Raw genomic sequence first — 25,223 nt, 5'->3', positions numbered from 1 at the left:
TATTAAAACTGTCCACATCACTGACCTCTGTGTGTGTGTGTGTGTGTGTGTGTTATTTTATCTCATAAAGCACACACATTGCTAAAGTGCATGTTTGTGTTGTTTATGTGTTTGTAAATATAATTTACAATTACACATGGCGACAATTACAACGATTAGAAGTCATATTTAAGTAAATTTGCATGCTAGCTTGATACTTGAATGTTGATAATGTTTACTGCATTGGTTCTGCGGTGTATGTGTGTGTGTGTCTACTGGAGGGGTTGTATTAATTAGGGTCCCTTTGCTTGGCTCTGTCTGAAATGGCAGCCCTTTAATGCCCCCGCGGGACAAAAAAACCCAGAGTAATTGAAACTGTAAAGGATGGGGGGCTCGTTAATCAGTCATAAAATTTAGATTCCCAAGAGGGATGTGTCTAACTGAAGCACAGACACACACACACACACACACACACACACACACACACACACACACACACACACACACACACACACACACACACACACACACACACACACACACACACACACACACACACACACACACACACACACACACACACACACACACACACACACAAACAAATGCCTATGAGGCTTTTGTAGTAATAGGTGCAGATGCATGCTTAAACATGTTTTGCAGTGATTGTTTTAGAGTGTTAATGATTGCAGGTGGTTACATCATACTCTCTGGAGATTTTCACGACATGTTTGGTAAAGCATGTGTATTTTTGGATTCCTCTGAGAGGCATGACAGTAAATGTTCCAAATCCAGTAAACTAACAGTGTTTGTTCTTGTGTCTAAATATAAATATGCACCTCTGTGTGTGTAACTTTTTAGCTATGGCTCATGGGGTACTTTACTCCGGACGGACAAAGACCGTCTGTCTTCTGTTTTGTTGTATCTAGTCTCTGTATGTCTCAATTGAAACTGCTTGATTAGACACTAATTGTACCTTGTAAATACAATAGTTTCACTCTGCGCCCAGGAAATTTCATTGCAGCCAGCCAATCACACTGGACATTACAGTTTTGGAAGGCTTTATTCATGTTTTATTTGGTGGTCTAACTGAGGTTAATAGGATTCATACATCTGACACATTTACAAACTTATCGCTGGTAGAAACAAGATGCATTTGTTCTGATTGTAATACAGTACATATAGAAAGTCAGTTTATATTTTTTCTTACTGATTACAGTGGGCTAACTAGTTAAATCCAGACTAAATATATTAAGCAGTATTTATGAGTAGATTTGGTAATGGTATCAATCTTCTCTCACCTCTGCAGCTCCCCCTAGTGGATAGGCTGCATGAGTCCTTTGTTTTGTTTGTTTGTTTTTTTCTGAAGATGGGGTTAGCCAATCAGAAAATGGAAACCAATTGAAAATGCATGGAAGGAAAACAGCTAAGCTGTTGCCTAAAGGCTAGTTCATGTTATTCTGAAGCTAAAATATGCAAATCATTGGCAGCAAGTAAGTACATGTTTGTAAATATGTTTCTGTTTGTTCTAATCTGTACTTGCACATAAGATATGTAAGGAAGACAAAAATCATGGAAAATCTTCATGGTTTCGACTTCATATTGACAGATTTATCATAAGAAAGTCACTGTGTGTGTGAATTCTAATCAAAACGGTCATTAATAATTGGAGCTGGAAAGCTAACACTGAAGGTTTTTTAAAAATCTATTTGCTTTAGCTTTTAAAGGGGTCATGAACTGGCTTTTGTATATTTTTTGTACTGTTAGGTCAACTTATGACGTTTGCGTGGTTTTTACAATCAAAAACATCATAATGAATAAGTAATAAGCTATTTTCTACCCTGGTTTTGAGTTAGCTCTTGAAACACTCGGTTTTTATGGGAGTGCCGCATTGAAGACTTGGAAGTAAACGCCCATTGCTATGATTGGATAACATTTTTGCATATTATAATGAGCTTCGGCTCCCTTACACGTGAGGAATTGTTTTGAAAACGGCAACCGGAATGATTCGCCCAGAGGGCTCGCAAAATGTCTTTATCAAACAAACACAATGATTTATCTCTAGGAGGCGTGATATCTAATAAATAATGATGGGTATCACCTGAGAGAACAAAATAACATCATAGCCCGCACGATGACCCGCATAATGAGCTGCATAATGAATGAGCTTCAGGTAGGCCTATGTGACAGAGAGCAACAGGACAAAGGACATATATTATATATTGTACTTATCTAGTAAATGCATCTTGATTTAAGAATGTTTAAATATTTAGACTATTATAGAATTATAGTGCGAGCCCTGGCCCATACATGTTCTAGTTTGATCATGAATTGCAGGACAATAAACCAACAACACCTCAAATACAAAGGATACTCCAGTTTAGTTAGAGTGTTCAGTTTAGTTTAGTGTTTAGTTAGACATGTACATAATCAGTAGATATCAAACGTAACAATGCAATAATACCACATATAAAAAACATTTTTTACTCACATAATTGTGTTGCATCATTCCTGTCGGATCCAGAAGCCACAGCATTGTTTTTTAATCACATCCTGTCTGCAAATCCAGTCTCTTGTTTACAAACGAATCCGGTGAAATGAAGCGAACAAACACACAATGTCTTACCCACGTGAGCTGGATCTTCATTAAAAATAAAGTTCAACCATGGATTGCTCCATCCATCCATCCATCTTCTTCCGCTTTATCCAGGGCCGGGTCGCGGGGGCAGCAGTCTAAGCAGAGATGCCCAGACTTCCCTCTCCCTAGACACTTCCTCTAGCTCTTCCGGGGGGACACCGAGGCGTTCCCAGGCCAGCCGGAAGACATAGTCCCTCCAGCGTGTCCTAGGTCTTCCCCAGGGCCTCCTCCCGGTTGGACATGCCCGAAACACCTTCCCGGGAAGGCGTTCAGTAGGCATCCGGAACAGATGCCCGAGCCACCTCAGCTGACCCCTCTCGATGTGGAGGAGCAGCGGCTCTACTCCGAGTTCCTCCCGAGTGACTGGGCTCCTCACCCTATCTCTAAGGGAGCGCCCAGCCACCCTGCGGAGAAAACTCATTTCGGCCACCTGTATCCGGGATCTTGTCCTTTCGGTCATGACCCAAAGCTCATGACCATAGGTGAGAGTAGGAACGTAGATTGACCGGTAAATCGAGAGCTTCGCCTTACGGCTTAGCTCCTTCTTCACCACAACAGACCGGTACATCGACCTTATTACTGCAGAAGCTGCACCGATCCGTCTGTCAATCTCCCGTTCCATCCTCCCCTCACTCGTGAACAAGACCCCTAGATACTTGAACTCCTCCACTTGAGGCAGGAACTCTCCACCAACCTGAAGAGGGCAAACCACCCTTTTCCGACTGAGGACCATGGCCTCGGATTTGGAGGTGCTGATCCTCATCCCAGCCGCTTCACACTCGGCTGCAAACCGTCCCAGTGCATGCTGAAGGTCCTGGTTAGAAGGGGCCAACACGAAAACGTCATCCGCAAAGAGCAGAGACGAAACCGTGTGGTCCCCAAACCTGACACCCTCCGGCCCCTGGCTGCGCCTAGAAATTCTTTCCATAAAAATTATGAACAGAACCGGCGACAAAGGGCAGCCCTGCCGGAGTCCAAAATGCACCGGGAACAAGTCTGACTTACTGCCGGCAATGCGGACCAAACTCCTGCTTTGGTCGTACAGGGACCGGACAGCCCTTAGCAAAGGACCCCGGACCCCATACTCCCCGAGCACCCTCCACAGGATGCCGCGAGGGACACAGTCGAATGCCTTCTCCAAATCCACAAAACACATGTGGACTGGTTGGGCAAACTCCCATGAACCCTCCAGCACCCTGTAGAGGGTATAGAGCTGGTCCAGTGTACCACGGCCCGGACGAAAACCAGACTGTTCCTCCTGAATCCGAGGTTCTACTATCGACCGTATTCTCCTCTCCAGTACCCTGGCATAGACTTTCTCGGGGAGGCTGAGAAGTGTGATCCCCCTGTAGTTGGAACACACCCTCCGGTCCCCCCCGGTCTGCCATCCCAGAGGCACTGTCCCCGACCGCCATGCGATGCTGCAGAGGCGTGTCAGCCAAGACAGCCCCACAACATCCAGAGACTTGAGGTACTCAGGGCGGATCTCATCCACCCCCGGTGCCTTGCCACCGAGGAGTTTCTTGACCACCTCGGTGACTTCAGCTTGGGTGATGGACGAGTCCTCCTCTGAGCCCCAAGCCTCTGCTTCCTCAATGGAAGGCGTGATGGCGGGATTGAGGAGATCCTCAAAGTATTCCTTCCACCGTCCGACGACATCCCCAGTTGAGGTCAACAGCCGCCCATCGCCACTGTAAACTGCGTTGGTAGGGCACTGCTTCCCCCTCCTGAGGCGCCGGACGGTTTGCCAGAATCTCTTCGAGGCCAGCCGATAGTCCTTTTCCATGGCCTCACCGAACTCCTCCCAGGCCCGAGTTTTTGCCTCCACAACCACCGGGCTGCAGTCCGCTTAGCCTGCCGGTACATGTCAGCTGCCTCAGGAGTCCCACAAGCCAACCAGGCCCGATATGACTCCTTCTTCAGCTTGACGGCATCCCTTACTTCCGGTGTCCACCACCGGGTTCGGGGATTGCCGCCTCGACATGCACCTTTGACAATGGAGGTGGAGAACATGGTCCATTCGGACTCAATATCTCCAGCCTCCCTCGGGATCCGGTCGAAGTTCTGCCGGAGGTGGGAGTTGAAGATCTCTCTGACAGGGGGCTCGGCCAAACGTTCCCAGCAGACCCTTACAGTACGCTTGGGTCTGCCGGGTCTGTCCAGCTTCCTCCCCCGCCATCGGATCCAACTCACCACCAGGTGGTGATCAGTTGACACGTCCGCCCCTCTCTTCACCCGAGACACCCAAGACATACGGCCGCAGGTCAGAAGAAACGACCACAAAGTCGATCATTGACCTACGACCTAGAGTGTCCTGGTGCCATGTGCACTGATGGACACTCTTATTGCCTGAACATGGTGTTCGTCATGGACAAACCGTGACTAGCACAGAAGTCCAATAACTGAACACCACTCGGGTTCAGATCAGGGGGGCCGTTCCTCCCAATCACGCCCCTCCAGGTGTCACTGTCATTGCCCACGTGGGCGTTGAAGTCCCCCAGTAGAACTACGGAGTCCCCAGTCGGAGCACTTTCCAGCACTCCTCCCAGGGACACCAAAAAGGCCGGGTACTCTGCACTGCCGTTCGGCCCGTAGGCACAAACAACAGTGAGAGACCCATCCCTGAGCCGAAGCCGCAGGGAAATGACCCTTTCGTTCACCGGGGTAAACTCCAACACATGGCGGCAGAGCTGGGGGGCTATAAGCAAACCCACACCAGCCCGCCGCCTCTCATCATGGGCAACTCCGGAGTGGTGAAGAGTCCATCCTCTCTCGAGGAGTGTGGTTCCAGAGCCCAAGCCGTGCGTAGAGGTGATTCCAACTATCTCTAGTCGGAACCTCTCAACCTCACGCACAATCTCAGGCTCCTTCCCCGCCAGTGAGGTGACATTCCATGTCCCAAGAGCCAGTTTCCGTGTCCAGGGATCGGGTTATCTAGGCTCCTGCTTTCGACTGCTGCCCGATCTTCTCTGCACCGGCCCCTTACGGTCCCTCCTGTGAGTGGTGGGCCCACGGGAAGGTGTCCCCACGTCGCTCCTTTGGGCTGAGCCCGGCCGGACCCCGTGGGGGAAGGCCCGGCCACCAGGCGCTCGCATACGAGCCCCAACCCCAGGCCTGGCTCCAGGGTGGGGCCCCGGCTGCGCCGTACCGGGCGACGTCACGGTCCTCCTTTTTTTGGTCATCATAAGGGTTTTTTTGAACTGCTCTTAGTCTGACCCGTCCCCTAGGACCTGTTTGCCTTGGGAGACCCTACCAGGGGCATATAGCCCCGGACAACATAGCTCCTAGGTTAATTCGGGTACTCAAACCCCTCCACCACGTTAAGGTGGCAGTTCAAGGAGGAGCATGCATTGCTAATATTGGAATCCGAAGGAAGCTTATGGCATGTTTGAAACATGCTTTATTGCTGGGAAGTTCAATCCGGCTCCTCGTAGGCCTATGTTCTATAACATGTCATGTCATTACATGCACGAGTTGGTGGGCGGGGGCTACAGAATTAGGCGGCGTTTCACCATACTCTGACTTCACGGGGATGCACATTCGCAGATCGATCGTTTGATGAGCCAGCTGTCAATAAAAGATTTTCTTTGACTAACAAGGAAGTTTTCAGCTCGGAAACTTACAGGATATTCTTATATTACCATGACCTTTTATATATCAAAGCTCAAGGGAAAATTGATTTCTCAATTCATGACCCCTTTAAATGACTACATTTGAAATAATAGCATGCTTACTGCTTACTGACTGGCATTTATTAATTGCACATTATTGTGCATGTGTGTGTTTGTGTGTGAAATAGAGAGAAAGATGACATTTAGCTTCTGTCTCCCAGGGAATAGTATTGCATTTAAATTCAAATAAGCATTTAAGTATTTTTCTCCTTTATGCTTATGCTCAAGGTCAAATTTACATTTGCCAAATGCCAGAAAAAAAATAGAGTAAATACAATTTACTTGGCAGTGGCTGGTATCTGTAAAAGGAGGAAATATGCTTCACATTAATTCATCAAAATGAAATGCACAATAGTATTTCATATTTATGGCTGGAAAATGTTCTCATTCACTCGCCATTGGCACATGTACAAAAATCTTTATTTTGGACCTTGTTTATGCTGTATTTGTGTTTGAGTTTCAGATGTAAAACTCCACACAATGTCATACAGCAGCTGATAAATGGATGTAGTTCACTTGTATCTATGTGTAGTTTCACCTGCAGTTGAATTCTTAAGGTCAGTCAAATTCTCTGTTTGTCTTGTCTCTCTCTCTTCAGCTGTTAGCTCAGGTGCTGCTGTTCTTATGCATAAACACTGCAGGGATGTTTATCAGCTACCTGTCAGACCGCGCCCAGCGACAGGCCTTTCTGGAGACGCGCAGGTGCATCGAGGCACGTCTCCGCCTGGAGACAGAGAACCAGCGACAGGTTAGTGTTCGCAAAGTCCAAAAGTTTCCTTCACACACTCCATGACAAAGTGTTTGTGGCCAGAGTGCTTCAGGAAGTTTCCAGGAAGTGTATGTGTTTGTGTGCTATCATTTGCTCCGCATTCGATATCCGCATTATATTGGGCGCTGCATGTTATTGGAAAAAAAAATTAAACAAATATTATGATTTTACAGTAGTAACCATAATTGTAGTAATTTTAGTGGTACTTTGGCAGAATCTGTGGTTACCATGGTACATTTTTGTTCATGTAATGCAACACTGGACAAAGAAAAATAAGACAGTTATGTCAATGGACACACGCAAGTACACTTCCATTCAAAAGTTTGAGATTGGTAATATTTGTTTGAAAGAAGTATCTTATGCTCACCAATGCTGCATTTATTTGATAAAAAATACAGTAAAAACAGTAATATTATGAAATATTATTAAATAACTTTTATATGAAAGAACTGATAAATAATACATATTTTTTCTATCTATATATAGTTTAAAATGTAATGTATGTAATTTTCAGCATCACTACTGTGTCACATGATCCTGCAGAAATCATTCTAATATGCTGATTTGCTGCTCAAGAAACATTTCTTATTATAATCAATGTTGAAAACAGTTGTGCTGCTTAATATTTTTGTGGAAAGCGGGATACAATTTTTTCAGGTTTCTTTAATGAATAGAACATTCAAAAGGACAGCATTTATTTGAAATAGAAATCTTTTGCAACATATTATACATGTTTTTATTGTCACTTTTTGTTCAATTTAATATGTCCTTGCTGAATAGAAATATTTATTTATTTAAAAAAAAAACCCTGACCATAAACTTTTTTAAAAGGTAGTATACATGCAAAAGCACACACACTCATGTGCATACTGTTGCTACTGTACAATATATCACACTCCTTTTCCATCAATGAGCCGCAGTGGGTGAGAGTAATTGATTTGAAGATGAGAACAGCATCTCATGGGGGCAGAAGGCTAGTGTAGAAAGGTTCTGAGACTCCTTAGGGAATCTCACTCCGTCTCCTCCCCCCTCTCCCCATCTCTTGCTCTGAGAGCTCTCCGGCTGTTTGCTGAAGTGGGTTTTATTTGCCAGTCAAGTGGAGCCCATGCTGGTACCACTGTGTGCGTGTGTGTGTGTGTGTGTGTGTGTGTGTGTGCTACCTCTTCTTTTTTATGTCCATTTATCCAAATTTCCCCTGCTTTTAGCCCAGGCAGTGGTGAGCACAAACCTCTGGCTTGTTAAATTCATATTTCCAGTACAAGCTGTTTATCCATTCAGCATCACAAAGGAGAATTACAGCTGAGGTGTGGCATTTTTCCGATTTGAAAATACTTTCTCCAACCTCAGCTCAATATGACGAGGCAGGTGCAAGTTTAATTTCCCCTGAAAAGTATAAACACTCTCATTCTGTTTGTTTAAGCATCTGACCAGCCCAACACTGCAATATTGGCTCAACCAATGGAATGGGTTTTGGTGGGACTGTCTGTTTGTCACACCAATGGAAGACTGTTTGGCATAAACATTATTTTTGCAATTACTTTTGGTGATGCAGAAATGTTGCTCTAACATACTGTGTATGGCAGATATATGTTCCTTGCAGTGTTTTGCAAAAGCATTTTTTATTCTTACATTGTACTGAATGATAAATGCATTTCTGTTTTGGGGAAGTTATGTTTGAAAAGACACTGTTATGCATGTATATTAGCCCTGTGTGCTGGGCGCTTGGGGATATTTGATTGACTGGTGAATCATTAAGGAAACATGCACTGAATAAAAATGACTTGAAGCTGTTATGCAGTAAAAAGAAACTGTATCATATTAACGTGTAGGGTAAGGGTTAAATAATAATGCAAAACAGTCGTGATGAAATTCTACCATATCTTTTGTAAAGTAGTTTAAAGGTTAAAGGACTGGTGAGCTCATTCAATTGATAAACTGGTTGAAACTGTGCATTTAGTGGCTGAATGATTTAAGTCCACGTTTAATGAAACACTTTTCCCATGCTGCACCTGTGTTAGGAGCGTCTGGTGTTGTCGGTGCTGCCACGCTTTGTAGTGCTGGAGATGATTAACGACATGACCAACGTGGAGGACGAGACCCTACAGCACCAGTTTCACCGTATCTACATTCACCGCTATGAGAACGTGAGGTAATTCTTTCCATTTTGGTACAGTCATCATGAAAAGAATAGAAGAGAGAATCAAATGGAATTGAATCAGTCATCCGCCATTAAGGCTTGGTCGCCCACCATTACGGCTCAGTCACCCGCTGTTATGGCTCAGTCATCCTTGATTATGGCTGAGTCACTCTCTTTTATAACCCAAACAAGTAGCCTGTTGCAGCACAGTCAGTCACAGTATGAGCACCAAATAGGCTCTGACTGGCCCCGAAATTGAGCCAAACTGAAGCCATTTGACCATTTTCACTGGCTTACCCTTGATGAAAAAGATTCTGGTCTTCAGTGTCACATGATCCTGCAGAAATCATTCTAATATGCTGATTTGGTGCTCAGAAACATTTCTTTTTATTATCAATGTTGAAAACAGTTGTGCTGCTTATTATTTTTGTGTAAACCATGGCCATTTTTGGGAGGATTTTTTTGATGAATCAAAAGTTCCAAAGAACAGCATTTATTTGAAATAGAAATCTTTTGAACCATTGTACTGTAAATGTCTTTACTGTCACTTTTGATAAATTGAAAGCACCCTTGCTGAATAAAAGTATGAATTAATATATAATTTGCTTGTATAATTACAAAGTTTTGCCTGTTTTCTCACATTAAAATATAGGATCACACTTTAGATTAGTGTACATTTTTCACTATTAACTATGACTTTTCCCTCAAAAAACTCCTAATTACTGCTTATTAATAGTTAGTAAAGTATTTGTTAAGTTTAGGTATTGGGTAGGATTAGAGGAAGAAATATGGTCATGCAGAATAAGGCATTTATATGTGCTTTATAAGTACTAATAAACAGCCAATATCCTAGTAATATGCATGCTAATAAGCAACAAGTTAATAGTGAGAATTGTACCCTAAACTAAAGTGTTACCAAATATAATTACTGACTGACTGTAATATTTCAGTCTGGGGGAAATGTTGTGATTGTGTTAGCTGATCTGTTTGCATGTGTGTTTTATGCAGTATTCTCTTTGCTGATGTGAAGGGCTTCACCAATCTTTCCACCACACTCTCCGCTCAGGAACTTGTTCGAATGCTCAACGAACTGTTTGCACGCTTTGACCGACTGGCACACGTGAGTGACCTAACACACATTCACAATGCACACAGGTGTAAGCCATATCACAGTGTCATTCAGGGTGTAAAGCATCATGTAATATCCTTGAAATAGCAGTTGGCAATGAATCAAGGCATGTTGTTATTTGCCTCATATCTCCCGATATCACAATTAGCCTCTGGCTTATGTGTATTTGATATTGTTTGTTTGATATCCAAGTGTTGGCATGACATGCTGATTCTGGAAGCAGGTGACCTTGACAATGAAGTCAGTTAGTACATTTAGGTTGAGGACTTATTCTGCTTAGGTCTCATGTTTGGAGTGCATTCATATTAACAGGCGTTGAGAATATGTTTTATGCATCATAGTTTAAATGGAAAATATAGTGAAAATGTTCTGTAAACCATATTAAAGTGCCGCTACTATGCCTTTTTGAATATTACCATTCATGCAGTATGTAATACAGCTGTTTGTGAATGTAAAAGGTCTGCAAAATTTTAAAGAAGTGCTTAAGTTATTGTCTCCTAAAAGAAAGAATCGATTCTGAACTGCCGAAATGAGTCGTCAGCAATTCCAGTCGTCAGCAAGTCCAGTCCCTATGTAGGTTTGTACCAAATTTGCATAATGGCAGCCTATGGTCTTCATTGGCTGCCTGCGAACAACGTCTATTTTGGTTTGTGTTGTTGACATGTTGAGAAGACATTGCTTTCCGCGCAGTATATCTACTTTGCATGCACTTCAAAAGGATGAGGACTCGCTGGAATGGAGACAGTGTACGCAAGTCATGAGGAAGACTCTGGAGCTGAAATTCAGATATACAGGGCATTTCGTTTTTGACACGCACTGTACATGGTAGACCAATCACAACAGACTGGGCAATCTGACCAATCAGAGCAGAGTAGGCTCGCGGAAATGAAGGGTTAGATAGACCAAATCCTTTATCGAGCCATTTCAGACACTGAGAAAAGAAGTGATTTTGCAATTAATATTATTAGAAAATTAAGGTATTTTTTGACCTCGGATGCATGTACACCTGTTGTAGAATATCTCCGAAAACAAAATTAGGAGCCTTTAAAATCATAATATGGGCAGTTTAATCAACACAGTCTTAATATAAATTAAACTACTCAACATTGTTTGAAAAAGATGTTTGTTGGACTTAATGGAAGTCAAACAGCATTTTCTATTCTTGAATCCAGATGATTTTAACATTACATAGCTATTCCTTGAGGTTTGGGGTTGGGTTGTGATTGGAGGTTTGAGATTGTAATAATTATCAATGGCCATCTACTGAAAGCCGTTTTAATTCATGGCGTTATTAAATTAAATACTCAAGGACAAATTCACTGGCTGATCCACTTTCATGCATTTCAGCCTAAAAACTTGCTCAGAAATGTCAGTTTAATCAGGCACTGTCCACACTGGTTTAGCATTGCATCGTATTTTATGACTTTTTAACTTCTGTGGGGCACACAAGGAGCTATTTTGAAGAACTGTTTTTGTCTATACAATTAGTGTAAGCGGGGGTTCAAAACAACACTGAACCCCTCTTACATTGTAAGAAAAAAAACTTTTTCCAAAAGAAATTCATATAGGTATAGAACGACATGGGGATGAGTAACTGATTATTATCTTTTTAAGTCATTGTCATTCAACACACTACCTTTTTATGTAAATTATGCTTATTTTAGTGCTTTATTTACATAAGTCAGCACTGTTTACCTCAGAAAAATGCAGCTAGACTGCTGCTTTGCTTGTACATATCAGATGCAGAATGTGTGTGAAACAAAGAGAGTGTTACGTTTGTGTGCCAAGGGCAGTACCAGCGTATCTTGGCTTGCTGTTTAAAGTGGCACCAGATAAGCTGAGTTTAGTTATAGTTGAGAGGAGACTGAAATGTGTGACGGCTCACCCTTCTTTATGTCCTGCAGTGCACTGATGTGCTAAATGCCTGTTGCAAAAGTCACATAAATAAAAACATTGTGATCGTGTCCCCACCATTAATAACACTGATATTTGTGTGTGTGTGTGTGTGTGTGTGTGTGTGTACAAGGATACAAATGTCAACGGCTAGCGCAAATCTTGATAGCTGCCTTTGGAAGAAAGAACGACATTACTTGCAGATTGATTTAGTATTTTTAACAAATGTGTTTTTTGTCGTGTTGCTCAGACTGGGGGAGGGAATAAATGCATTATAAAGAATATTAAACTCCATCCTCCTCATGCTGCAACTCTCCAATAATCTTATTCATGAGTCAGTACAATAATCATTGAAGATTAACCAACCATAAAGTGGCTTTCTGATGCATAATGCAGATATTCAAATGTGGCATATGTGTGCTTGCAGATGGTTGTATCAGTATGTCATATTTAAATATCCTTGTGTCCTTGCGCGTTTGTGTGAATTTGCAGTCACACTCATGTGAGCAGGCCTGATGTTGTATTAAATTCCGCAGCAGTGTTTATCGTGATGAGCAGTATTCGTTTTCTCTCCCGATGGCAATGTTTACTCAGAAATGTCACATGTGCGGGGTTAGTGCTGTACTGGCTAACTGGGCGGTTGTGCTGTCTGTCTCGTTCAACATTTTCAGGCGTAATGTTTTTGATTAACTTGCGTCGTGCCACATCCTGAAAACACTTTGAATATCCTGTTTTACTGTTGTTTTATCTTTCACAAATCACAAAGCATTCTCACTCTCTTGCTGTCTGTCTCTCCCTGTCTCTCTTTTTCTCCTACGCCCTCATGCTGCCTGATGAGAAATGTGCATTAACCCTCTCATTACTACAATATTTTGGCAATCCCTTAACAAAAGTTGGCATATTTTTTAGACATGTACCATATATCATGTTTTTGGACTTATACTCTGGTAATACCATGATATTTTATTCATGGTAGTACATTGGAGCACAATATCATGTTATTAGTATGTCTGTTCCATAGGAAACAAATCCATGACTTGACATTGCTTGCACAGGAACCTATTAAAATGACTATGTATGGTACACTACAGTTCAAAACTTTGGGGTCAGTAAGATTTTTTTATATATATATTAATAAATTAATTCAGCAAGGATATATTGAATTGGTCAAAGGTGACAGTAAAGTCATTTATTTGTATTTTAAATAAAGGCGTTTCTTTTTAGCCTTCGATTAATCAAATAATCTGTTTTCAGAACTCTTCTTCATAAGAAGAAGAAATGTTTCTTGAACACCAAATAAGCCAATCAGAATGATTTCTGAAGGATCATGTGACAACTGAAGACTGGCATAATAGCTGCTGAAATTAAGCTTTGACATCACATACATATATTAAAATAGAAAACAGTTATTTTAAATGGTAATATTTCACAATATTAATATTTTTACTTTATTTTTTATCAAATAAATGCAACCCTGGTGAGCATAAGATACTTCTTTCAAAACCATTAAAATATCTTACTGACCCAAAACTTTTTAATAGATTTGTACACAGCATATATAAAAATACCATGGTATTATCTTCTGATACACTCTAAAAAAAAAAGGTTCTATATGGCACCAAAAATGGTTCTTCGTCGTAATCATAGACTAGAGGAACCACTTTTGGTGCTATATAGCACCATATCTTAACATGTTCTGTATATAGTAGCGGTGGTATATAGCACCGTAGTTAGCGGTGCTATATAGCACCTTAGTCAAAGAACCTGTGAAGAACCGGTGAAGAACCTCTGAAGAACCACTGAAGCACCAAAATTGGTGCTATATAGCACTTAAAAAGTTTCCCCTATGATTATGAGCCAAGAACCATTTTTGGTGCCATATAGAACCTTTTTTTTTTAGAGTGTACCTTCACTGTACCGCCACACTACTTTTTCCGAAAGGATCAATGCAACTAAGATAACGTTTTTTCCACTCTAATATGCAGGAAGTTAAGTTTAATGGGTTCTTTTTTAGCATCATGCTGTTATGTTGATGAGTGTGGAGCGTGTTGTTGTTGCATTGAATGCTAGTCTCTATGTTTATATCCATTCAATTGGCCCATGGTTTGATATTGATTATGTACAAGGCATTCACTTAGTCTACAGCACTTAGCTTGCAGATTAGCACTAGTGCTTCAAACATGTTATCATGAGGCAGTCCAGAGCTAATCAAGCTGTAGGTGGTGTTTTTAGCGATTGACAAATGACAGTTACGGGCGTAACAACTCTTTGTTTCCATACTGTTTACTGAGCTGTGGAAAGATGTTAATACGCCAGTAGGCATGAGTAATGGATCTCAGAGAGGCAAAATGAATGAGTGGCGGCCTTATAATTACCAACCCTCTCTGAGTTCTACACAAAAACCTAGTAGGTGGAGAGATAACTACCACAGATAGAGACTGCAGTGGAAATTACAGGGTGATTGCAGTTATAATTGCCTGAACCCTCATATATCCCTCTCATATGCACACAATGTAAGGGAAATTGTTACCTTAAGCAGCTATTTCTGCCTGACCTGACCCTTAAAAATGACTTTTATTGGGATAACCTAATGTAGTCTAGTCCGATTGATTCAGTCATATTACATTAAAAATTGTGTCAACAGATTGACATCATTAAATGTAAAAATGTCTTCTCCTTTTCCCCTCAGGAGCATCACTGTCTGAGGATCAAGATACTGGGGGATTGTTATTATTGTGTTTCTGGCCTTCCCGAGCCTCGACCGGATCATGCCCACTGCTGTGTTGAGATGGGCCTCAGCATGATCAAAACCATCAGGTAACGGTAAAACATTTCATGTTTAAACTGCCAAGCAACACGATATGAATGATTCAGCATTGCAGGATTGGTTTTATTGCTCAGGTTATTGCCGAGATTGCTGAGAACTTTTATTGCCTAAATAGACACAAATAAGACAAGTGTTGACATAAAAGGAGAATATATATCAAGCCCACTGCTCAGGAGACTCGAGTTAGAGTACTAGAAAGACAATTCACACAAAACTAGATTCTGACATTATTTACTAACCATCATGTCGTTCCAAACCTGTACAACTTTCTTTCTTTACATGGAACACAAAACAAAAACAATTTTAGAAGAATTTCCTTTGTGATTTTCACTACTTTTCATCCAACTGGACATCCTCCATATTGTAGCTGTCCTTATAACGAGAGAAGTAATGATGCCCAATTTGTGAATAAATCGTTCTATTGAGTCTGACTGTAGCAAAGTTAAAGGCTCAGGGAAGAAGGAGGTTTGCAGGAACCGGCGAACATTCAAGACATTTTAATCACAAAATAAACAAGCACAAAATGAAATTAAAGCGGTAGCCCCTCACGGTGGACTTCTGCATATAAACATAATAAAACACAACATAAACATACACTGTCGTCACACCACCTTTTATCTTCCTGGAGCTCGTCCATGAGAAACTCAAGGCCGGTGTGGCGCGTAGGTGACGCTCATTAACAATCGCTCCATTCTCACGGCTCTCAGCCCCACCCTTCTTGTCACTCTGGTCTTGTCAATGAATCAGTTGATCCTGTTCACAAAGCTTGTCTGAATGAACCATGTTCCCATTCACCATCTCAGTCAGACAGCTGCCTTCTAAAAATCAGCATCCTTAGAAACGTTTCAACAACTTTGAATGTCAGTGGAGAAAGGCATATAGTTCATCATAACATCGAAAAATATACCGGGATAACCTGGATTCTCTTTGCAGCATAGTAATGTTATGCTAAAGCCCGTCCGCACGTTGATGGGATTGGTTACAACATATTTGTGAAGTAGGGAGAATTTCAAACCGCGTTTTTGAGTCTGAAAATACTCAGCAATGGTGTTGACTTATGAATTTGCACATGGTTTATTTTGTTTTAAGACAAATGCACATGTAAAAACTAGCCTGACATTGTCACACTCAATTATAGTCAGAATATGAGTCTGATACTGCTCCATTTGGCTGTGATTATGGGGCGTGTTTCAACCGAACCTGGAAAGAGCTCAATGGATAGACCTACAACCAATCAGAGCAACGGAGCAACGCATAGTTGTCAAAAGAAGAAAATAAGTGTAAACGATCTTTGCCGGTGTTGTAAAAAAAGAATTTAAGGATACTCTGAGTACTTGCAACACGATCATCATTTTTGAGAGAAATAGTAAAGGTGAATGCATATACGAACAAGTTCTCCGTTTAGGATTAGAACAAATTCAACCCAAGCGCTCTTTGGTGACGTGAATCCTTACGTTACTGTTTATCATCTGTCTATCATTGTATAAAGCCCACCCTGAAAATTTCATTGGTCTGAACAGCTTCTGTTCGAGCATAGTTGCTCCACAATGTATCAAGTCCAGACCGAATTTCTCGAACTCAAATGTTGTGGGCGGGGCTAAATTCGGCTGGCATCCAGGCTATGTAAAAACACCCCATAGACATATAAACAACATTAAAAACTTGATTTTCAACACAGGGGGTCTTTGAAACACTGGAAGTCTATGGTGTGTCCGTAGCCAGGAAAAGTGAGTGAGTGAATGACAGAGAGAAAGAGGCCACTAGACCAGTCCTGTTGACCCTTAATAGAGGCTAGATAGCAGATGAGAGGCCCTTGTTCAGCAGGTGTGTATGTGTGTGCTGCACTAACAGTCAGATATCACAGCACTCACACTACCACTCAACACACACAAAGCAGTGACAGTGTGACCTCGATTCCGCTTTTTATAAACAGCCACTTACTTCTGCCTGTTCAGGAGTAATAGTATGATGTGTGTTTTAACTTGCCTAATGTTCTTGTCCCAGTGAGTTCTCTAGCTCAACAAATGTTTGGCGTCACCATTTTAGAACTGCCTCTATTACAGAACCTATTCATCCTAACCTTTTCTATTTGCATGTTTAGGTATGTGCGCTCACGTACAAAGCATGACATTGACATGCGAATTGGCATCCACTCTGGCTCGGTTTTGTGTGGAGTTCTCGGTTTGCGGAAATGGCAGTTTGATGTCTGGTCTTGGGATGTCGACATAGCCAACAAACTGGAGTCAGGGGGAATACCTGGGTGAGATACACACACATGTTCACACTAAACCTCTCTTTGATGATTAAATATAAGGGAAGTACAGTAGGATTATCCATTTGCCCTCTAACACGTTCGACCGTGATGGAAAAGAGAGATTTTATGGACACCTCCCCCTCTTGTATAATGGTGTGGGAGGAAATTAATTGAGTTTTTGTTTATTCTCATTTTGAAAAAGGTGTCGTGCTTTGGATGTGTGAGATGAATCTGTAGTTAATTTCGACCCCTTCAGGAGGATCCACATCTCTAAAGCGGCTCTAGACTGTCTGAACGGGGATTACGAGGTGGAGGAGGGTCACGGTAAGGACCGTAACGACTTCCTGCGCAGACATAACATTGAGACCTTCCTGATCAAGCAGCCAGAGGAGAGCTTGCTCACGCTGCCTGAGGACATCATGAGAGATTCCACCAACCAATCAGATCACAGAACCTCTAATACTTCCTTCACGGAGGGAACATGGAGCCCTGAACTTCCCTTCCATAACATAGTGGGCAAACAGAATGTGAGTGTAATACACACACAAGCGAACAACCACACATCAACTGGCATAGTTAAGAAAACACATGTTAACGCAACCTCAGCGATTCCTAACCTCAATCGCAGCTGGAAAATGGTGCTTAAATAGAGGCTCTGTATCTGTTCACTGCACCTGTCTTTGAGTTTAGTGTCAGCTTCTGATTTATTTCCACATCTCTCTTTTTTCTTTCTTGTTCCTCTTGCATGTTTTTTTGTTTGGTTTGTTTTGGATGGTTGTGTGTAGATGGTTTGTAGCTTTTTAAGTGATCTGGTCTGTAAGGGCATAAGGGGCCATACACAAAGAATGTGCTTTTGCATTCCATTGTGCTGATTTTCTATGTAAACAAACTAGACTGACATCTTTGACAACTGCACTTGTGTCTCGCATCTCTGGCAGCAACTAAAAAGGTTACTTAAGTTAAAAGAAGTTTTAAAAAAACATGTCTTGAGTTTGAGAAATTGAGTTTCCATTTCACTGCCCTGTGTCTTATGTTTTTTAAAGGCAAAAACGTGTTCAGTATGAACGGCCCCTTACTGTTCTTCTTTACATTAAGATTCTGATTTAAGATTTTAGTTGTTATACAAACCGTAGACCAGTGGAAAATGTCACACTAAAGATCCAGTCAACTACTCTAGGTTTGGGAACCCTTTAGAACATGTTTCCTGCCTCTATGTAAATGTAATATGCGATTAACTCTGTAGATCTCTGTTGTAGTATGGCTCATGTAGCAAATCATTTTAAAGGTTCTTAGTGCTGTCGGACATTGTATAGTGTTCTCTAGAGGGTCTCAGGACTGAATGGTCTGGGTAGTGTTCTTAAAGGCTCTCCAGACTGTTGGTTGAGGACAGTTTTCAAAGGGGTCTAAAGGGCTGTCAGGAATTAATAGTGTTCTAGAAGTTTCTCAAGCTACAAGACTAGGCTGCAAGACTAGGTTTCCAAGGCTGTATGAAAGGTATAGAGCACATCGCACAAGAAGACTCTCAGAACTGTTTGGCATTAAACTGTTGGGGTGTCCCATTGAGTGCTCTGGACTATTAGACCCTATTCTGTACGGGGTTTTTTCAGAGCGGTAGAATATTGTTTGCTGAATGTTTTAAGGGCTGCAGGACTACAGTGTTCTAGGAGTTTCCAAAAGTTGTAATGTAGGGGAAAAGTTCTAGAGCAGTGGTTCTCAAACCTGTCCAGTCCTGCACATTTTGTATGTCTCCATTATCTATGACACCCGATTCAACCCATGAGCTCATTTTTAGAGACTGATATATATAAAAAATAATATAATATTACATACAAAATGTGCAGGGCTGGTGGTACTCCAGGACAGGTTTGAGAATCACTGTTCTAGAGTGTTCTCAAAGCTATAGGGTAGAGTTAGTATTCTATGGGGATCTCAAAGTTGTAGACTAGGGACAATGTTTTTGAGTGTTCCCAAGGGTTTAGGACAGGTATCTTGTTCAGGTGTATTCTCAAGACTTTAGAGTCGGGACAGAGATCTGGAGGGTTCTCAAGGCTGTAAGGCAGGTTGCTTGTCAAACTTGTTGTGTAAGAAATGTGTTCTAGCTGATTCACAAAGATGTAGGGAAGGGACAATGTTTTTTTGAGTGTTCTCAAGGCTCTAGGGTAGGGGTGGGGAACGTTGATCCTGGAGGGCCACTCTCTTGCAGAGTTTAGCTCCAACCACGAAGAAAACACTCACCTGCCTGTAACTTTAGTAATCCTGAAGACCTTGATTAACTTCAGGTGTGTATGATTAGGGTTGGAGCTGAACTCTGTAGGACACTGGTCCTCTAGGATCAACGTTCCCCACCCATGCTCTAGGTAAAGGACAGTGTTTTTGTGGGTTCTCAAGGTTGTAAGACAGGGACAGTGTTCTGAAGGGTTCTCAAGATTGAAGGTGGGAACAGTGTTGTAGTGGGTTCTCAAGGTTGGAAGACAGGGACAGAGTTCTAAAGTTGGAGACAGTGTTATGAAGGGTTCTCAAGGTTGAAGTTGGGAACAGTGTTGTAGTGGGTTCTCAAGGCTGTAAGACCGGAAGAGTGTTCTGAAGGGTTCTCAAGGTTGAAGGTTGGAACAGTGTTCTTGTAGGTTATCAAAGTTGTAAGACAGGGACAGTGTTCTGAAGGGTTCTCAAGGTTGAAGGTTGGAACAGTGTTCTAGTGGGTTCTCAAGATGTACAATGGGGAAAGTGTTTTGTAGGTGGGAACAGAGTTCTAGTAGGTTCTCAGGTTGTAAGACAGGGACAGTGTCCTAAAGGTGGAGACAGTGTTCTGAAGGGTTCTCAAGATTGAAGGTGGGAACAGTGTTGTAGTGGGTTCTCAAGGTTGTAAGACAGGGACAGTGTTCTTAAGGTGGAGACAGTGTTCTGAAGGGTTCTCAAGGTTGTAAGACAGGGACAGTGTTCTAAAAGTGGAGAATGTGTTCTGAAGGGTTCTCAAGGTTGAAGGTGGGAACAGTGTTGTAGTGGGTTCTCAAGGCTGTAAGACAGGGACAGTGTTCTGAAGTGTTCTCTCAGGTTGAAGGTTGGAACAGTGTTCTAGTGGGTTCTCAAGATGTACAATGGGGAAGGTGTTTTGAAGGTGGGAACAGAGTTCTAGTAGGTTCTCAGGTTGTAAGACAGATAGTTTTCTAAAGGTGGAGACAGTGTTCTGATGGGTTCTCAAGGTTGAAGGTGGAGACAGTGTTGTAGTAGGTTATCAAGTTTGTAAGGCAGGGACAGTGTTCTGAAGGGTTCTCAAGGTTGAAGGTTGGAACAGTACTCTAGTGGGATCTCAAGGTTGTAAGATTGAGAAAGTGTTTTGAAGGTGGGAACAGTGTCCTAGCAGGTTATCGAGTTGTAAGACAGAGACATTGTTCTAAAGGTGGAGAAGGTGTTCTGAAGAGTTCTCAAGGTTGAAGGTGGGAACAGTATTCTAGTGGGTTCTCAAGGTGGTAAGACAGGGACAGTGTTCTGAAGAGTTCTCAAGGTTGAAGGTGGGAACAGTATTCTAGTGGGTTCTCAAGGTTGTAAGACAGGGACAGTGTTCTGAAGGGTTCTCAAGGTTGAAGGTTGAAACAGTGTTCTATTGGGTTCTTAAGGTTGTAAGATGGGGAAAGTGTTTTGAAGGTGGGAAAAGTGCTCTAGTAGATTCTCAAGGTTGTAAGACAGGGACAGTGTTCTGAAGGGTTCTCAAAGTTGAAGGTTGTAACAGTGTTCTCATAGGTTCTCAAGGATGTAAGACAGGGACAGTGTTCTAAAGGTGGAGACGGACTTCTGAAGGGTTGTAGGTCGGGAAGTTTTCAAGGCTGTAGGATGGGCTCTGTATTCTGGAGGGTTCTCATGGCTTAATGGCTCATAACAATGTTCTAGAAGGTTTTCGTGGCATGTGCAGCTGATTATGATGCAGAACTCTCTCTTGGTGTGGGCAGAGTTGCCAGGCTGTTGCTATGGTGACGTGGTTAACATAAGGGAATGTTGTCTTTGATTAATGCGGTGCTTTTGTTGCCTTTGTCATGCAGTCATCTTAACACATCAAAGAGTTTTCACTGTATGACTGGCAGGGCGACCAGCCAATTACACATCAGCAGAGAGCACAAGCTTTCAAGTTGATTAGACGCGTGTGTGTGTGTGTGTGTGTGTATGTCTGAGATATTCACGATCTGTTCAAACAGAAGTATGCTGACATGTTCATGTGTATATGTAAGATTATAGGGCTGGTATCCATGACAACAGGAATGTCTGTAAGGCAGTAGCAGGATTCCTTTTCTCCTTCACGCTCCGTTTATCCCTCCCTCTCTCTCTTCTCTTTCATCTGCTGTTCTTTTCTTCTCCTTTATCTCACATCCTCTCCCTCTCTCTTCTCTGTCTCTCTGTTTAGGCTTTGTCCTCAGTGACGCATTGCAGCCACAGTGTGTATGTGAGTTAGTGAAGTAGTGAGTGAGTGAATGTGTATTTTAGTGGGTGTTTTGGGTGTGCGTGTTCTGCCGAAGGGTGGTTCCGTTAATGGCTTTAATGTCTCAACCCTTGTTTTTTAATGTGCAATCCAAAACTTCATGGAGAATCAAAAACATATATGCATATAAACACTGTAACCTGAGAGTATCTTTTCTGGAGTTTAATAGGGACCTCGTCAGAGAAAGCATTTACTATTGATCAGCCCCCCCAAAAAAACTCTGTGTCCTAAATCAATAAATAAATCCAGATCAAAACATAGACCTACATTTTTACAGACTAGAGAACCAGAAATCAGAAAGTCTGTTTTTGTGCTCTCCAGATGTACAGCTGAAATATATGTGAATATGTGACTGCAGGTCTAACTAGCCCTTTGTTAATTAAAGCCAAACTCTTCACAGAGGAAGAAAGGAAGCCCGCCTCTCTTCTTTTAGTATCGTTGGCTCATGACTTCATGCCATCTGACTACACTAATAAAAAATGTAAGCTCCACCCCAGTAGGAGTTTCAAGATATGAAAAGCATCAGAGCTCTCAAAAGCTTTATTTCTCCACCTTTGGGATTATAAAGATCATCTCAAATTGATTCTCTGATATCTCCACCCAGAAGCTCTTCTGTCTCTTCTATTACATCCAGATTTTGTCAGTTTCATTCAGTTCATAATCTGATTAATAGCTTAAACCATTGATGTAAACACCTCAGTCATAAAAAAAACTTGATTCAAAAGAAGAGGTGTTGCAAATCTTATATAATCTGTTCTCAGTAAGATTCAAAAATATTTTGTGTGCATCTCGATTGTTAGTGCAGGAGCAATTTTTGCTAGTTTTTGCAGAAGGAATGAGCATGAGGCTGATGAATGTGAATCGCCCTTTACTCACTGGATAATTATGGTTTGATACATCAGCGGGCATGATTGATCATAATTGTACATAATTGTACATAATGTATGTATTAAATTGATATCCCTAGTTTTTACTAATATACACTAACTTTCGAAAGTTAGTAGGATTTTTAAAAAGTTAAAAAAAAAAGTTCCCTGTGAAGGTCATGTTGAGTGTCAATGTTATGCCCAGGGGTGGACAAAGTACACAACTCCATTACTCGAGTGAAAGTAAAAGTACTGCTGGTCAAATGTTACTCCGTTACAAGTGAAAGTTGTAAAAAACGATTTACTTAAGTAAAAGTACAGAAGTACTTGTTTTTGAAAGTACTTAAGTATCAAAAGTAAATTTCCTTTTTTATGTCAATGCATTATTTTATTACTGTTACATTGTTGTATGAATGCACGCTATACCATCATGGTGGTTTAAGCCCTTCAGTGATGCTCCATCCGACATGCTAGCATACGACTACCTTGAACTAATTTAAATACTTGTACAAAAGTTACAAAGCTACACTGATACACATCCGATATTCTCCCAACTGTTTATGTTCTCTGAAGACATAATCAACTTTGTTTACGTGAATACTTTCCAAAATTACAATTTTGACATTTTGTGCGTATTGGTCTGTTTAAGTGCGAACAAAAACACAAAAGAAAGCTCTATTCAGTGCTCGTGCTCTGGCATCTGAGAGGCACAAAAAAACCAGACTGAACTGAGCTCCTTCATCATGCTTTTTCAGATTCATCCATATGTCTGCGCTTCTCTTTCTCCCAGACATTTACATATTTGAACATTTTATGAGACATTCATCAAGTGTATGCCAAAAAAACTAATCTTTAATCTTTTCAGAAAACTGAAACTTACTTTCTAAGTATGGCCATGGGTGCACACATGTGTGCAGAGGAACCGTCTTCTTCCATTTTGCTATAAACTGATAAAAAAAAATGTTGGGAAACTTCATATCACCCTACAAAAGTGATTACTAAAAAAAAAAACTTTTAAAGAAGAAAAAAATCATCCACTGACTTGCAAAGCTGCTACAGAAACGACTTTCGCCTTCGAGGATCTTGATAGAAATGTAGTGAAGTTAAAGTAAAAGTATCCCTAAAAAATAATACTTCAGTAAAGTACAGATACTCAAAAAGTGTACTTAAGTACAGTACTCAAATAAATGTACTTCGTTACTGTCCACCACTGGTTATGCCAATAACTGCTAGAAAGAATAACTCCTATACAGTGAAATAAAGAATAAGTCTTAAAAAGTCTTAAAGTCAAAAGTCCCTTCAGGGTCTTCAAGGCCATGACATATTGTCAATTTCCTTTGCTTTTACTTGTTAGAAGAACACTTGCTGAATGTCTGTGATCAGACTCAACAGACTCATAGCATGCTTTAAAAAAACAAAACAAAAAAACTTTTATTCTATGAAAATCCCAATGCTAACAGTAGATTTGCCCACATCAGTTAATACAATTTTGATTACACACATGAGCAAACATTAAACACTGTTAGAACTAACATCTGATGAGAAGTCCATGTGGCCACTTATGCCAGGCTTAAAAATGTATGAACTTTGTGATTTGTAACTTTTTATTATTATTTTTAGTGGTTTTATGTTGTCAGTGCCCATCTAGTTCACACAGGTGTACTAGCAGATTAATCACAGGTGTGGTTCAGCATATTAACTATGAAAACATTTTTGCTTTTTTTTGTATACTTATATTAAAATTAGACTTTGTATTAGACATTTTAATGAAATTAAATAATTTTAATGATTCTGAATTTTAAAAATACGGAAACGAAAAAACCCTGAAAAAACGAAACTGCCATTTTCGACAGATTATTTTAATTGGCTGGAATTTCGATGCATCCTTAATTTGAACAGTTTCTGGTTGTTAAAAACAAAACATTTTGTTTTTATTATATCTATAGTTTTATGAAACCTTTGAAACCTCACAAGCACATTATTTGTGAAATGTTTTGCTTGAAAATCATGTTATTGTGGCTTGAAGGGAGAGTTCACCTAAATATTCTGTCGTCATTTACTCACCCATGTGCCATTCAAAACCCATATGACTGAAATTCTTCTAGACCACAAAATGTAATAAGAATTTTCATTTTTGTTGGTGAACTACTTCATTAAGTGCCAAAATACTTTGGGAGGCCACTGTATATGCATATTATAAATATTTGGGAGGAACAGCACCTTGTCTATGTATGTTTGTATGCAAATATTCCAGTGTGTATGCATGAGAGTGTTTCTCTAGATGACTCACGGCTCACAGTGACCACAGCTCCAGCTCACGGCACAGATGATGGTCCAATTTAAAGATACTTTCAACGGTCAAAACAAAATCAAATGTCTGTGTCAGATCCTGTTTATGCAAAATCCTCTGCTAGTCAGCCTTCCATTTGACCTCTACCCCTGTGCTGACATTTCCGCTGAGAAATACGCTCTAATATAATACAACACATCCATACACTGTGATGGAAAGAAAAAAAGCTTTCATTTTACTTCCAGTCCACATATGTGAGATATATATGGCTGTTACTGGGTTTGCTGCAAAGAAATGTTTAG

At 41.1% G+C, this 25,223-nt stretch overlaps 1 protein-coding gene across 2 annotated transcripts in view; it reads left to right on the top strand.

Annotated features, from left to right (window-relative positions):
* The window catches only part of adcy8 (adenylate cyclase 8 (brain)), a gene marked incomplete at its 5' end in the record, with an annotated part of 72,836 nt that overhangs the window by 9,115 nt on the left and 38,498 nt on the right, over positions 1-25,223 (top strand). For both annotated transcript variants that reach the window (XM_079818843.1, XM_079818842.1), the window contains 6 exons: positions 6,887-7,036; positions 9,076-9,206; positions 10,203-10,314; positions 14,906-15,033; positions 17,145-17,303; positions 17,554-17,824. In XM_079818843.1, coding sequence (XP_079674969.1) covers positions 6,887-7,036; positions 9,076-9,206; positions 10,203-10,314; positions 14,906-15,033; positions 17,145-17,303; positions 17,554-17,824 — 951 coding nt within the window. The remainder of the gene's footprint in view (positions 1-6,886; positions 7,037-9,075; positions 9,207-10,202; positions 10,315-14,905; positions 15,034-17,144; positions 17,304-17,553; positions 17,825-25,223) is intronic.

Source organism: Gobio gobio, assembly GCF_949357685.1.
Source record: "Gobio gobio genome assembly, chromosome: 6".
NCBI classification, from domain to species: Eukaryota; Metazoa; Chordata; class Actinopteri; order Cypriniformes; family Gobionidae; genus Gobio; species Gobio gobio.
The sequence above is the reverse complement of the archived record's forward strand: the minus strand, read 5'-3'. Positions and strand labels throughout refer to the sequence as shown.